Source organism: Meriones unguiculatus, chromosome X (assembly GCF_030254825.1).
Source record: "Meriones unguiculatus strain TT.TT164.6M chromosome X, Bangor_MerUng_6.1, whole genome shotgun sequence".
Lineage (NCBI taxonomy): Eukaryota > Metazoa > Chordata > Mammalia > Rodentia > Muridae > Meriones > Meriones unguiculatus.
Window position 1 is genome coordinate 41,776,692 of NC_083369.1, and position 15,786 is coordinate 41,792,477.

General features: G+C 37.8%; 1 protein-coding gene across 2 annotated transcripts in view; it reads left to right on the forward strand.

The window, feature by feature from the left end:
- The window catches only part of Jade3 (jade family PHD finger 3), a 145,386-nt gene extending 133,251 nt beyond the window's left edge, over positions 1-12,135 (forward strand). For both annotated transcript variants that reach the window (XM_060374452.1, XM_060374453.1), the window contains 3 exons: positions 4,878-5,348; positions 6,367-6,484; positions 9,184-12,135. In XM_060374452.1, coding sequence (XP_060230435.1) covers positions 4,878-5,348; positions 6,367-6,484; positions 9,184-10,088 — 1,494 coding nt within the window. In that variant the 3' untranslated portion in view covers positions 10,089-12,135. The remainder of the gene's footprint in view (positions 1-4,877; positions 5,349-6,366; positions 6,485-9,183) is intronic.
- Positions 12,136-15,786: the final 3,651 nt, after the last annotated feature.

Here is a 15,786-nt window from a genome sequence, read left to right on the forward strand (position 1 = left end):
TTCCATGGTCATGTGACACTCAAACATATACACAGACAAAACATTTGTACACATAAAATAAAATAAATAAAATTTAAAAAAAAACTCAAAAAAGCATCTTAAGCTTAGCATCATCCTCATTTTCATTTAAGTTCATCAAATATGTGGAAAATTTAAAGGATACATATTTCCAAGTAATATAATCAAAGTTTCCGAAAGAACTACCCAAAGCTAAGGAGGAGTGTTGGGTTTTTTGTTTGTTTGTTTGTTTGTTTTGTAAGATTATGAGCTTTTGTCAGTTGAAGAATCTAGTATGTGACTATATTCACTGGAAGGGGCAGGTGTATAAATCAGATATAGAATATGTTCAATAAATAATAAATGTGAGGCTGGATTAGATGGTCTTAGAATTATACCCCATTCCTGAATTTTTCTATCCAGTTGAACTTGTTTAAGTGTATTTCTCCCACCAGGCATAGTGGTGCACGCTTTAATCTCAGAGTTGGGAGGCAGAGATAGGCAGGTCTCTGTGAGTTCAAGGCCATCCTGAGCTACACAGTAAATTCCAGGATAGCCAGGGCTATGTAGAAAGACTTGTTTCAAAAATATGTAATCCTCCCTATTGCTTTAATGGTTGACAGTATTCTCTTATAAGAGGATTGGCAATTCAAGAGAAATTAAATAATTATAGAACAAATAATAAAAGACATTCTTTGGCAACAATCAATGGGGTGTTAAAAAACAGATTATAGGAATTGAGCATTTTAGCAAGAGTCCTCCCTCTTGATTAGTTTCTTTAGGTGTACAGATTTTAGTAGATTTATCCCATATTATATGTCTATATGAGTGAGTATATACCATGTGTGTCTTTCTGCTTCTGGGATAGCTCACTCAGGATGATCTTTTCCAGATCCCACCATTTACCTGCAAATTTCATGATTTCTTTGTTTTTTATTGCTGAGTAATATTCCATTGGGTAGATATACCACAATTTGTGCATCCTTTCCTCCACTGTACTGAGGGGCATCTGGGCTGTTTCCAGCTTCTGGCTATTACAAATAAGGCTGCTACAAACATGGTTGAGCAAATGTCCTTATTGTGTACTTGAGAATCTTTTGGATATATGCCTAGGAGTGGTATAGCTGGATCTTGAGGAAGCGCTATTCCTAGTTGTCTGAGAAAGTGCCAGATTGCTTTTCAGAGTGGTTGTACAAGTTTACATTCCCACCAGCAGTGGAGGAGGGTTCCCCTTTCTCCACAACCTCTCCAGCATGTGTTGTAACTTGAGTTTTTGATCTTAGACATTCTGATGGGTGTAAGGTGAAATCTTAGGGTCATTTTGATTTGCATTTCCCTGATGGCTAATGAGGTTGAGAATTTCTTTAACTGTTTCTCTACCATTCGATATTCCTCTACAGAGAATTCTCTGTTTAGCTCTGTACCCCATTTTTTAATGGATTACTTGATTTTTTGCTGTTTAACTTCTTTAGTTCTTTATATATAGTGGATATTAGCCCTCTGTCAGATATAGGGTTGGTGAAGATCCTTTCCCAATCTGTAGGCAGTCGTTTTGTTCTGAGGACAGTGTCCTTTGCTTTACAGAAGCTTTTCAGTTTCATGAGGTCCCATTTATTGATCGTTGCTCTTAGAGCCTGTGCTGTTGGTATTCTGTTCAGGAAGTTGTCTCCTGTGACAGTGAGTTCAAGGGTATTCCCCACTTTTTCTTCTAAGCAGTTTAGTGTGTCTAGTTTTATGTTGGGGGTTTTGATCCACTTGGACTTTAGTTTTGTACCCGTGGAAGTCAGAAAAGGTGTCAGATCACCTGAAACTGGAATTACAGTGCATAGATGATAATTGTCTTGGCAAACTACCATAAAATTATATCATTTTAAAGGAAATAATTCTGGTAGCTGGAGAAATGGCTCAGCAGTTAAAAGCATTTATTGTTCATGCAGAGGACCCAGATTCAATTGCCAGCACCCACATAAGGCTACTCACAACTGTGTAACTCCAGTTCCAGGTGATCTGACACCTTTTCTGACTTCCACGGGTACTACATACACAAAGACATTCACTTAAATAAATATTTTTTAAAGTCATGTGTATTATAATTGGAGGTTTGTACATTTGGGTGGTAAAGAAGAAAAGCCAACCATTACAAAATAATGCTGCTATCAAAACACATATAGAAGTTTTGTTTTCATTCCTATTGAGTATCTTGAATTAAAACCTATCATATATTGTATTCTTTCTGTCTTTATTAATATCCAAGGTTTTATCTGTTTAATTATCAAGACTCTAATGCATGTACAAAAAGTACAGTGGCCTCCAAATGCAGTCTCCCAAAAGCTGCTAATAGGAATTTCCTATTTACTCCAGTAACTAATTTTTTTCCTTCCCAAGTCTCTGGTGGGGTTGAAGACCAAATAGTTATAGTTCCACAATTAAGCTTAAGTTGTTTAGAATTTAAGAAAATGTTTTCATATAGGTAATACCACTAAGGATAAAAGTTAATTTAGGTATAGAACGTGCTAAACTTTTCACGATGGGATAATCAGATAGTTTTTCCTAAGTTGCCAAATGCATGTGAACAGGATGTTGCACATGTAAATCTTACCTAATTGTTTTCATAGCTTTTATAATTATTATTTTATTGAAAGAAAAGGAGCCTTTTATTGGACTTAAAGGAGGAAATGTTGATATAATGTTCTTGTGGAATGTATACAGTTTACTCTTGTTCATTCAAGTGCTAATTTCTCTGCCCCACTATCTGGTTTCAATCTAGACATTGCATTGTGATGTTTCTTCTAAGCTTCACCTGTCTCAAGTTTAAACATGCCACCATTTGTTCTCTGTATTTTCAATTAAACAACTAGCCAGCGCTGAGCAATGGAGAAAATAGGGTGGGACATCCTAGTCCAGAGGGAAGGAAAAAGAAGGGAGCAGAAGGAGGGGAGAGTTAGGAGGAGAGGATTTGGAAACACCAGGAGAGAAGAACTGGAACTAAGATATGATTAAAAGCAAGTATTATGTGGGAAATCTGAATGGGAGGAAACTATGTGGGCTTGGAGGTTTAGGATGGAATAACTATTGCCCAGCATTGTGCTCTAGGTTAATTCAATAAATCCTAAAAAAAAAAAAAAAATAACACTTGCTTTAACTATGAAAAAGCCTATATTTTCTTTTTTCACTTTTTTAAATTTTTTTTACTGATTACAATTTATTCATTTTGTAGCCCAGCTGTAGCCCCTTCCCCCATCTCCTCCCAATCCCACCCTCCTTCCCTCTTCTTCTCCTATGCCCCTCCCCCAGTCCACTGCTAGAGGAGGTCCTCCTCACCATCCCTCTGACCCTAGCCCATCAGGTCTCATCAGAAATGGCTGCATTGTTTTCCTCTGTGGCCTGGTAAGGCTGCTTCTCCCCTCAGGGGGAGGTGATCAAAGAGCCAGCCACTGAATTCATGTCAGAGACAGTCCTTGTTCCTCCTTACTAGAGTACCCACTTGGAGACTGTGCTGCCATGGGCTATATCTGTGCAGAGGTTCTAAGTTACCTCCATGCATGGTTTTGGTTGGAGTATCAGTCTGAGTTCTTTTTTCACTTTTAAAAAATATTTACTCTTAATTTTTAATTCAGATAATTAAAGACATTTAATTTAAGCCAGAACGGTTTTGACAATACATATATCATCCTGTTTTCTTAGAACAAATGGTAACTTAGCTTAAGCACAGGAATGCATCTGCTAGGGGCTAAATTCTTCCTACTCTTGTCTCTCTATGAATAGTCAGTGTGTGATCCATAGTCATGCTTAATAAATGTGTTAAATCTATCAGTGGAGGGCAGAATAGTACAAACTTAATTTTAAAACGTCTGTAACCATATTCTCCAGTGAAACTGGATACAGTGATAGAAATGGGGTGTGTGTGTGTGTGTGTGTGTTGTCTAGTTTGGTTGAAATGTGGCTAATATGACTGAGGAGTTAACTTTTTCATTGTATGCCATTTTTTTAAATAACATGTATTTATTGAGGGAAGCACATATGTGGAAATTAGAGGACACCTTGTAAGAGTCAGATCTCTCCTTTCATGTAGGACCTAGCAATTAATTTTGCCAACAGTGTTGATGACAGGCCCTCTTACCTGCTGAGTCATTGGTCCTCATTGTATGTAATTTTAATTAACTTTTTTTTTTTTTCAGTTTAGGGGATGAAACCCAGAGCCTCACACATGCAACACAAGTGTTATGGGGAACAACATTTTGGCCCCATTTAAATTAATTTAAAATTAAATAGCTTTTTCATGGCTAGTTGTCTAGTCCAATGAATAGCTCAGCTGTATAAGAACAATTTCAGGAAGTTAAGTTGTTTAGGTATTGGAATTCCTGTGACCATGAATGTCCTGGCAACAATACTATGTCTTTTCTTTCATTTGTTCTGAGCAACTGCTTTTTCAGTAGTTTATGATATTGCCTGAATTGTTGACATAGCTTTTGTTTTAAGCCTTATGGCCAGGAATTTTTCAGTTATTAGTAAGTAGTATGTGAAAAGTTCTACAATAAAAGCATATCCATGTAACTTTACATAAATCAAAGACTCCTCAAAAAAAAAGGCAACTGAATGTATGCTGCTTGAATTGAAATCTTAAAATGTGAGTTTAATACTTTTAGCTGTTTTTTTGCTGTTTTCTATATGAGCAAGTTTTCTGGATAATTTATAAAAGTTTTACTTGTAAATAAAATATTTTCTTCTTATTTCATTTTTTTTTCTTGTAAAATATTTGTCATGGTCAAGCCTTCCCCCTGTTTTTCTTTGCATTAAGTAAACTCACAGTTGGGGCCCAGAGATACAGAGATTTCCAACCTCTTCCCATCTGCTGCTCTGACACACTCTTTCTCTTTCAGTGCTCTGTGAAAAGCTGTATCACCGCTTTCCATGTCACCTGTGCCTTTGAGCACGGCCTAGAAATGAAGACCATTCTAGATGAGGGGGATGAAGTAAAATTCAAGTCATTTTGCCTCAAGCATAGCCAAAACAAGCCAAAACCCGGGGAAGCCGAGTACCATCATCACAGAGTTGCTGAGCAGAGCCAGGCAAAAGGCGAAAAGATCAGCCTAAGGGCACAGAAGCTTCGAGAGCTAGAAGAAGAATTTTATACTTTGGTTCAGGTAGATGATGTTGCCAAAGAGCTGGGGCTGTCTACGTTAACTGTCGACTTTATATATAACTACTGGAAACTCAAGCGTAAAAGCAACTTCAATAAGCCATTAATTCCTCCAAAAGAGGAGGAAGAAAATGGCTTGGTACAGCCAAAAGAAGAAAGCATTCATACTCGCATGAGAATGTTTATGCACCTGCGGCAGGACCTAGAGAGGGTAAGGTGACCAGTTCTGACTAATGTCTACATAGAGATTGGAGATATCACTTCCATTTCTTAAATGACCATTTCATTTATAGTGTGAGCTTCTGTGTTCTTCCTTGTTGTCTGAGTTCACTATAGCCCCAGATGTTGGGTTCTGTTTAAATTTTGACAAGTAACAGGAGAGGCTTCATGCATTTGCCCCATGAACTTTAATTCACTGCTAAAATGGCTGAGCTATATTTTACTAGCATATTCCTGAGACTAAAGCCTAAAGAGTTAACTTTGTCCAGAAAAGCACTGTGTCAGGGCTTCTCAAACTCAGCACTACTGACATCTTAAGCTGCAAATTTATTTATTGTGGAGTACTGCCTTTTATTATAAGTGGGAGGATAGGATGTTTAGCAACATCAGTGATCTCTACCCATTAGATGCTAGTATCCCTTATATACTTGGTTCTGACAACCAAAATTGTTTTCCAAATTTACCATATTCCACCTAGGGATTAAAATCATCTCTGGTTGGCAGCCACTTCACCGGGTTATTTAACTTGTGATATATTATTCATCAGGTAAATTAAGTGCTACAAAATTCAAAGAAAAGTTAAGTGCTGTGTTTACCCTAGGGAATTTCATAATTGTATAATTCTAGAAATGAGCCAGGTCTGATGATACAGATGCCAAGTGCTATCATTCATACTCAGTAATGGAAAGGGAAAACTAATGTATGATACCATTATCGTCTCACCTGGACTGTGTACATAAATATTGATCCTGTAGACTAGAGAGTAGGTTTCAGAGAGAACCCGGGAGTACTTGCTCTTCTAGCAGATTGACATAGGAACCATGTCCCCATTATTGTCATGTTGTAGTAATGCCTTTGGTTTGGTCATGGTCTGTGGCCCTTGGATCATGTCTTCATTCCTCACTCCCACAGCCTCCAGAATTCAATGGTCTTCAAAGTAGCTGAACAATTTAAACTATAAATTTGCTTAACATGACAAACATTTTTATTTGCTGGGGATTTTCTTGCAGGTCCGAAATCTATGCTACATGATAAGCAGGCGAGAGAAGCTTAAACTGTCACACACCAAAGTGCAGGAACAGATCTTCGGTTTGCAAGTTCAGCTTATCAATGATCAAATTGAAGAAGGTAACCTGTTTGTTAAAATTGACTGAGCAAATATAGAAAATCTGGTTATATATTACTTTTACAATTTAATTTTGTATCTGTTATGCCACTTAAAAATTGTTTCATTTTCTTCAATCTAATAATTAATGTGACCTCTTTTATTTTCAATTTACAAGGTAAGAAATTCCTGGAAAGAAACATGCTCCCTCCCTAAACAAGAAGGAAGGAAAAGAAATTTCAGGATAGGATTAGAGGGGTTGTTAGTCTGAGGTAGATAGTCTAGATCCCAGACAAACATTTGATGCCATTAATTACAGTCATGAAAGTATTTTCTTAATTATCAAATTTACTTAAAATCAAGAAGCTAAAAAAAAAATTAAAATTAAAAAAAAAATCAAGAAGCTAGCACCAAATCCTGGTTCCCAGAAACCATTTAATTCTAAGGTTACTCATAATGGATACTCTTAAAAGTCATCTGTTAAAATATCCTCAGCCGGAAGTTTAAAAATTTTTTAATATTTTCATTTATTCATTAATATTTATTGAGAATTTACTAGAGAAGTGGTTCTCAATCTGTGGATGGTCACTTCTTGGGGGTGCCAAACAGCCCTTTCACAGGGGTCACCTAAGACCATTGAAAAACAATTCATAATGGTAGAAAGATTCCAGTTATGAAGTAGCAACAAAAATAATTTTATTTGGGGGTGTCACCACAACATGGGGAACTATATTAAAGGGTCTCAGCATCAGGAAGGTTTAAAACCACTGTACTAGGGACTAAGAACTAAACTAGAAGATAGAGCAGTCAACAAGAGACTTGGTAAAAGAGATGGGTGGTGATAATTGCAGTACCCAAAGTGGAAGCATGACTAGAATTATGACAGTCATATACAATGACACCTCCCTGTGTTTGTCTTAATACAGAGATAGATGGAAGAACCTGAGCACTAAGGGTATCTGGGCAAAATGTACAGAATCAGCACCTGCTAAAAGCCAGCCATAAAATAAGATAGACATGTAGAAACAAGGTGTCAGATGTTAGAAGCTCTTGGGGTATTTGTGACTATGGGTCATAGTAGCCTGGTATAACACGAAGTAGCAGAGCTACTCAGTCACAAGATTACCGTGCAGTATGACTGCCAAAGTAATAAGAAGCAAAGGCAACAGGGAGTTGTCCCCTGTGTGGTGACAAGATTGAACTCACCCAAGTAGCTTCTGATTATAATATGACTTGCAGCATCAATAGGTGGCAAACCCTAGCAGAGATGGGAGCTGTAGTTGTTCAAAGTGGACCCTTGGGGAATGCATGAAACCCTTTAGGATAACTGCAAACAATCTTCTCTATATCTCATTTTTATAAAGATATATATATTAAGATAATAATGGGCAAAGACCAATTGTAGGGTGATATATCTGGATAATTAATACTTCCCTGGATAATTCTATATGTTATGATACTTTCCTGCTGGCCATTACCATTGTCAAGCCTTGCCCAGGGCTGGCAAGATGGCTCAGCAGGTAATAGCACTTACTTTGAAAGCCTGGTGGCCTAAGTTTGACAATTAGAACCCATGTAAAGATGGAAGGAAAGAACTGACTCCATAAAGTTGTCATCTACCTCCACACACATGCTATTATTGGTCCAATAATATTATTTAAATTATCCCATACCCCCCTTTAATGATCATTTCTAATCATAATATTATAGATTAAAGGCATAAAATATTCAGGAACCTCTCACCACTTCTAATGCTAGATTAAAATACTTATTTACCTTTGCTCCACCAAAACCTGTAATGTATTTTTAAGGTTTTCTCTTTGGCTTCCTTGGGGATGCCTGGAAAGGATAGGAGAATAAGATCAGAAATATCTGGGTTTGAGGCATATTCAGTCCTGCTCATTACCTATACATATGCCCAATCATAAACTCATTCCAAACGCCTGTGAATAACATTCTTTTGTTGTTTTGTTTTGTTTTTGTTTGCTTTTTGTTGTTGTTTTCAAGACAGCGTTTCTCTGTGTAACCTTGGCTATCCTGGGCTCACTTTGTAGACCAGGCTGGCCTCGAACTCACAGAGATCTGCCTGCCAGAGTGCTGGGATTGCAGGCCTGCACCACCATGCCTGGCTAGAATAACATTCTTTGTAGAAATGAAATGCAAGGAAAAGTCTAGGGGAAGAGCTCTGTTAGTGAAGTTCAGTCTCCAACACTCAAAAAAAATCTGTGTGGTACATACCCTTGTGATTTGGTTCCAGCACTGGTTAAGTGGAAACAGGATCTCATACATTTGCTAGTGTTGCCAGTTGTTGAGCTCAGAGTTCATTAAAAAGCCCTGTCTCAAAAAAATAAGGTAGAGAATGATTGAAGAAAACAATCATTTCTGACTTCTACATACATATACAATTGCACTCATACATACACAAAGAAATGAAAGATGTGGAGATAGGGATATAAGACAGAGCACACTAGTTGTTGTTATTGTTTTGTAGGTTAGGAAAGTAAAGGTGAAAAGGTTGGGAGATATGGATAGTGTTTTCTGTGGCTCTCTGGGTTCATCCTCTACTACAGCTCACTTCAGCTGTTCACCATAGTATACAGGCTCATCAAATACAGATGTTCATTAGACATTTGAAACAATATATTTATGAATTCACTTTGTGATACTCAGATATGCTAATAATTAAATTAGTTATTAAACAGATCTTTCTTTTTGATCTCAGGAGCTCCTTTGACAAATGCACTAGAAAACTCATTGTTTTACCCACCACCACGAATTACCTTGAAGTTAAAAATGCCTAAATCAGAAGATTGCAGAGATAGCTCTACCGAAACTGAGCAACAACCCTCCTCTTCTGGCAGCAGCTCACCTGGTCACAATAAAAGGAGCCCACAGATGCCTGAGGAGCCGCTGAATAGAGATGTGAAAAGATATCCAAGATATCCACTGGAAAGCAAGAGTAATTGTCTGTCAGCTAGCAGAAGTAATTCTCGAAGTGAAACCAAGAGTTCTAGTCCTGCATGGGGAACTCCATCTGCAGAGTTCTATCATGGTCAATCATCAGGGAAGCCTCTAGCCCTTCAGGCTGCCCTTCATGGACAGACATCTGTAGGGAACGGGAAGAGTCAGCCTAACTCCAGGGTTGCCAGTTCCAATGGCCTGGAAGGCAACTGGTCTGGGGACATCACCCAGAAAGATAATTCAGATGAGGTGTTCTGTGACCAAGAGTCCATGCTCAGCTCCAACTTGCCCAGTCAGGGCAACGTTAGAAAACCTGGCATAGAACATTTTAGCAGGTCCTTTAAGGAGGCCACCAATACATGGGTGAGGCCCACTGAGGATCTCCAGTACTATGTTAAGCCAACTAAAAATGTGAGCCCTAAAGAGCAGTTGTGGGGTAGACAGTTTCTCAGGCGGTCCACGGGAAGAGCTTCTTATCAGGAAACCGATGGGTACTGCCCTGATTTGGAACTAAGCGATTCAGAAGTAGAGGGGGAGGTAAATAGTGAGGCAACAAGAGTAAAGAGAGAGAGTTCTGATCGAGAAAATCCTTCCCATGATTCTGCTCAAGAATGCCACGGAAAAAGCAAGACAAATCCCCATTCTCACAGCTCAATGCAAAGATGATCAGAAACATCTAAGAATAACCTTTGCCCTATATGCTGGGGGAAATCTAAACACCAAAAGGTTTCTAGTGGATATTAAAATGATTTGAAATTTTTGAAAAAGTTTCTTGTCTAGTTTTTATAAGCACATTACAAGAGTTGCAGATTGTTGGGTTACTTTATCGGAGGCTGATGGAAACAATTGGGCCCAGAGTATTTCCTCAGTGAATACTTCAGGGCAGCTTGCCAGTTATATTAACACACTGATTAATCAACATATTAAGAATCCTTGCATTGTCAATGGATTTGCAAGAGAGCATGACTGACACTAAAACTTCTTATCTTTTGAAGCTATATCGTGTTCCCTTAAAGCTCATGTCTGTAAAAAGTTTCTAATGCCACTGGTATCTGTAAAACCTCTTCAAGGGAAAGACCAGGAGAGTAACATTCTCAGATATTGTCACTTAACTAGTGTCTTCCTTGCTTTATGCAAGGTTGAGTTTCTTTCACAGTATCGTATCTTACAAAGTCAATTCTCCTAAGTGTCCAGTGCCTGTTCCTAGACCTGCTTGTTGGGGACATACTCACAATTCTCTTATACAGGTAACAAGCTAAATTGTGGATAGTGTTTACAAAGTACAAAAGTACTACTTCCAAGGAAAATGCTCTGCTTCTCAAGGCATATGTGAAGACAGCCAGAGCCTTTCCCAAAGTGTGACCTTTTCTGGGATATTTGTACCAGGTCAGGGTTTTTTTGTGTTGTTTTCAAATAAGTTTGACTAGAGTTTTGCTGACAGTTTTTGTATACCTGCTTTAATGTTTATAAAATTTTTATTGAGGTATAATTAAAATATAGTGTAATGCACAGAGGCGTAAGTATTCTTACCTGCTTTAATTTTGAAACAGATTTTTATTATCAGACAGAAATTTGAAAGCATGTGTTTAACACATGGATATAATTTAGCTTTGTAAGAATTTTGAATCTAAGGCAATTTCCCAAGCATAATAGTTGGAGCCATTTTTCAGAACTTGCTTATACCACATTACCAAATAATCAGCCTTGATTCATTTCTAGAGGAAGAGAAATTTGAAGCAGAGGATGAAACAAGTCTGTTTCCCATTTAAGAAAAAGGGGAAAGTAGTAGTTTGTAAAAATGTGAGGCAGACTAATTCTAAGCTCCCTTTTCTTCTTAGCCTTAAAAAAAAATATTCTCTTTCTTCTAGTTTGGGAACATAGAGAAAATTTTCAAATAAGAGGCCATTTTCAATTTTTGAAGTTTCATGCTGGTAAAAAAAAAAAAAAAAAGCCAGCTGCAGTAGGTGCCAGTGAGAGGGCAGTAGCCCTCTAGCCAATGCTATGGAGCTAGGAAACTAAGCAGTTTACCTGTCCCCCACTTTCATTCTTAGAGCCTTGTTAAAGGTTTCTTTTGAGTTTTTTTTTTTCCCCTCTTCTGAAAATTTCTGTATTTTGCTTCTCCTTTGTCTGCATCTTCAAAATGTTTCTCATGTGCCTATGAACATGTGTGAACATAACATAACGTGTAGTAGGTGTTCTGTATTTTGTTTTAGTTGAAAAATGAGGAAGAGAATTTCCTCTCTTCAACACTCGGCTTCAGTGCTTATTTGAATACTCATAGGGAATATATAAATTTGACACTTTTGTGGTAATGAGAGTATAATGGAGTTGAGTTGTAAATTTCTTACATTAAAGCCAGTGGGTTGCCAGTGGTCTTTCTTGCCTTTGAATTCTGAGTTGGGGGAAAGCAAACATAGAAACAGTGCTTTAGCCAAATTCTATATGTAATACCACTAGGAGAGTATTGCCTGAAATATCATTCAAGTCAGGGAGATTAAAATGGTAATTTTTTACAGGATTTTTCTGGGTAAATAAATGAGCCTTCAGTTGCATACATTCCAAATGCTCCAAATGCATTTTGTTTTTTGAAGTATTACCTCTTGTTAATGTTTTTCATCTTGTCTTATGTAATTCAAGTTTTGAAGATGAATTTGGTCTTTTTTCAAATGTCACATTTTTATCAATACTTTTTCATTAAATTATGAAAACTTAACTACTGTCAGTGTGGTAATTTTCTATTTTGGCATACTGATTTCTTTTAATGCATTTACTGTATGTTTAAAAATAATACCCATGAAGCAAACTGAAGGGGAGGTTGTAGAGGAAGAATTGAATGTTTAGAACTACAAATCATCTGGGTGTGATGACACACACCTAGAACCCCAGCAGGAAGATAACTTCTAGGATAGCCTGTGCTACGCATCACAGGACCCTGTCTCAATAAGAGAAAGAGACAGAGAGAGAGAGAGAGAGAGAGAGAGAGAGAGAGCACATATTCAGGATTCAGATCAATACCAGGAGTCAAAGACAACCCTTTGTACTTTGCCCGGAAGCAAAGATTTCATCAGACCAGTAAGATAGACTTTAGAATCATCATTGAAAATAGCCAGGGACATGAATCCCAAGTAATGTGACAAGATACACAAGGCTATTGTTTATAATCCTCATTCTATGTGGAGCTCTGGGAGTCTGTCTTGTAATGAGGGTTAAATGGTCTCATGACAGGACTTAGTAGTAAACATTTCAAGTTATCAAAGGTCATTGAATAAATCAGTAGTGAAAAATAGACAAAGATGATTGTTTCTGCCTCTACCTACCTCACTTGCTTGTTAATAGGTAACTGTTCTGGTATTTCATTCTGAAGACATTAAACTACAAATATATCCTGTTACAGCCAACAAAGTTTTGGGTTTATAAGAATGTGTACATTTCTAGTGGGAGGTGAACATTTGTCTGTGTTAAAGAAGTGTTTGAATGTAAAGAGCAAGCCAGCTGATGCACAGTCCCAGAATATTTTCCCTGAAAGATCAAAATCCTCAATATGCTTGCTTATTTTTTTTCTATTTTGCAGTGCTGAGGATAGAAACCAGGGCTATAAGCATGTTAGATAAGCACTCTCCCACTGAACTGCAAAGCCCCTACCTGTGTGGTGGTGCATGCCTTTGATCCCAACACTTGGGGAGGCAGAGGCAGGTGGAGCTCTCTGAGTTCAAGGCCAGCCTGGTCTGCAGAGTGAGTCCAGGACAGCAAAGGCTGCACAGAGAAACCCTGTCTTGAAAAAAGAAAAAAGAAAGAAAATAAAACCGAAGTAAAAGTATACAACAACAGCAAAAGTATATACTCGGCACATATTAACTTTGATGTATATTTCAAAGACAATGTATTACATATCAGTTGATTTTCTTGGTTTGTTTTATGAAAAGCAATTGTGTGATACAAGTTTTAAAAGAATGTTTAGTTAATAAATTCCACCCTGGGGCTATCTATGCATTTATCCATCTAACTTTGTAACACTTGATTTGGCACGTTAAAGGAGGCCTCTAGAGATTCAGTTAAGTTTATGTCACAGAATGGAAGAGATTATATGTTCTAAAGACTTTGTCTTTGCAGTGCAAGGAATTACACAACCTATTGTGTCTAGTCACTAATGAGTTCCTTGGCCTTATGCTTCTGAATCCAATCATGTTGAAGTTGATTGAGGTGTGAGCATTTTGCAAGGCTCCAAACATGCTCTCCCTTCACTACTACTTCAATTCCCTTCCATTTCAGTTAGGATAAATAAGTGGCAATTAGCTTAGAAACAGTCTGGAAAGATGAACCTTCAGCTGCTCAAGCTGGGCTCATAATAGCCAGAAGCTGAAGGTGAGAACATCTGCAGAACTACCTTTTGCTGAGTTGTTTTGGGAAGTGCTGAGCTGTAATGGAGCTACTTTCCTGAAGCACATGTGGAAATCATAGTTTAGTTTAGTCATTTTCTCACCTTAAACGTTTTACATTTTATCTATTTATTCACATTACATCCCATTCATAGCTCTCCTCCTGACCTTAAGCTCTTAAAAACTTGAAATTCAGAAAATTAAAATTACACGAAAAGTAATGCCTTCAGCCCTAAAAATAAATAATAAATAAATCTCAGCTGGACAGTCCTTATTCTAGATCATTCTACTACTTCATACGGATGTGGACATTAAATGCTTCTTCCTGCTTTGATAAGCCTGTCCTGTGTACTATAATCCTTGCATTTTTTTTTCTTTTCACCTGATATTTTTCCTCTTATACTTTAAAAAACAGAAACTCTAGGTAAATTCTTCCCTATTTTTCCTGTGTCTGCAAACAGGGTCTGTAGGGGTAAAACAGAAAGGCTGCTGTTGGCTCCATCAATGCAGTGGCCACTTGGCCTTTTCAGTTATACTTGCTAACTGAATAGTTATGATGCAGCAATGAGGAACAGGACTGCTTCCATCTCAGACGATTTGTCCCAGTGTCACCCTCAAGAATCCCCAAATAGACTGAGAACTGTGTGGGCAAAGAATAAAATAAAGGTTACTTTCAAGACTTTCCATTATGGAACAGCCAAGGACAAACCAGGAAACACACTTGGGACCAGATAAGCCTTCAAATAATAAAACACTGCTATGCCAGGCCTATCCACAACTATGGGAAGATAAGTCTATTGGCTCCATTTGGCAAATGTGAGAACAGTCCAAATGGTTGAAACTTGTTCAAGGCCCTACAACTAAGTATACAGCAGCCTCAAGATGGAAGTCCAAACAATCATGTTTGATTCCTCTGTCCAGGGTACCTTCTCCAAGCATCCCTACTCTGAAGGAAGCAACCTTGGTTGAGGGTTTGTAATGGATTTAATGCCACTTAATACTGCCATCTTTGATAAAACTTATAAATCAAAATCATCTTAGTGGCTAGAAAGATGGTTCAGTGATTAAGAAAGAGCACTTGCTCTTGCAGAGAACCCAGATTCAGTGCACACATGGTGGCTCACAACCATCCAGGACTCGAGTTCCAGGTGTTCCAACACACTCTTCCAGCTTCTATGGGTACTACGCATGCACATAGTACAGATACATGCATGCAGATAAAACAGTCATGAACATAAATCTTTTAAAAATTGGACAACTTACACAAAAGCAAAAATGCTTATATTCAAATAACAGGACGGTTCACATAAATCTGGACAAGGTAAACCCCACAGGAGAACCTGGAGGTCTTTTATCCTGCCTAACTAGTCAATCTTCTAACTAGCTATAAAAGACTACATCCTAATTTCCAGAACCCACTGTGTTACTTACATTGTTAAAGAGGCCTTCCAAATGTAATTAAATTTAAGATCCTTGAACTACAGAGATTCTCTTGTATTATTAGGCAGGCCCATCCAATACCACCACGGGGTACTCTATACAAAGTAGGAAGATAGAAAGATGAAAGTTCCAAGCAGGATATGTGACAATGAAGAGCCATGATCCAATGGTCTCCAGAAAGTACAAATGGCCAGGTAACATTCTCCTTAGACGTTTCCAAAAGGAACCTTGCTTTCCCCTACACTGTGCTTTTAGACTTCTATAGAATAAAAATAGCCACTGAATTTGTGACAATTTGTTACATCAGAAGTAGGAAAACAATACATTGGGCATAGAGCAAGTGCTCCCCAACCTTCCAGAGAGGTGCTCCTCATCCCCAACAGACCTATCTGGACTGGAATACCCTGAAATTGGTTTTATACTTCCACTTTTGTTTTGCAGTGCTAGGGACTGTACCTAGGAGAGTGCTCTCTACCATAGAGACACACTTTTGCTCTTAACTGAAACAAATTTGTGAAATGCAAAACACGACTTTTTTTTTTTTCGAT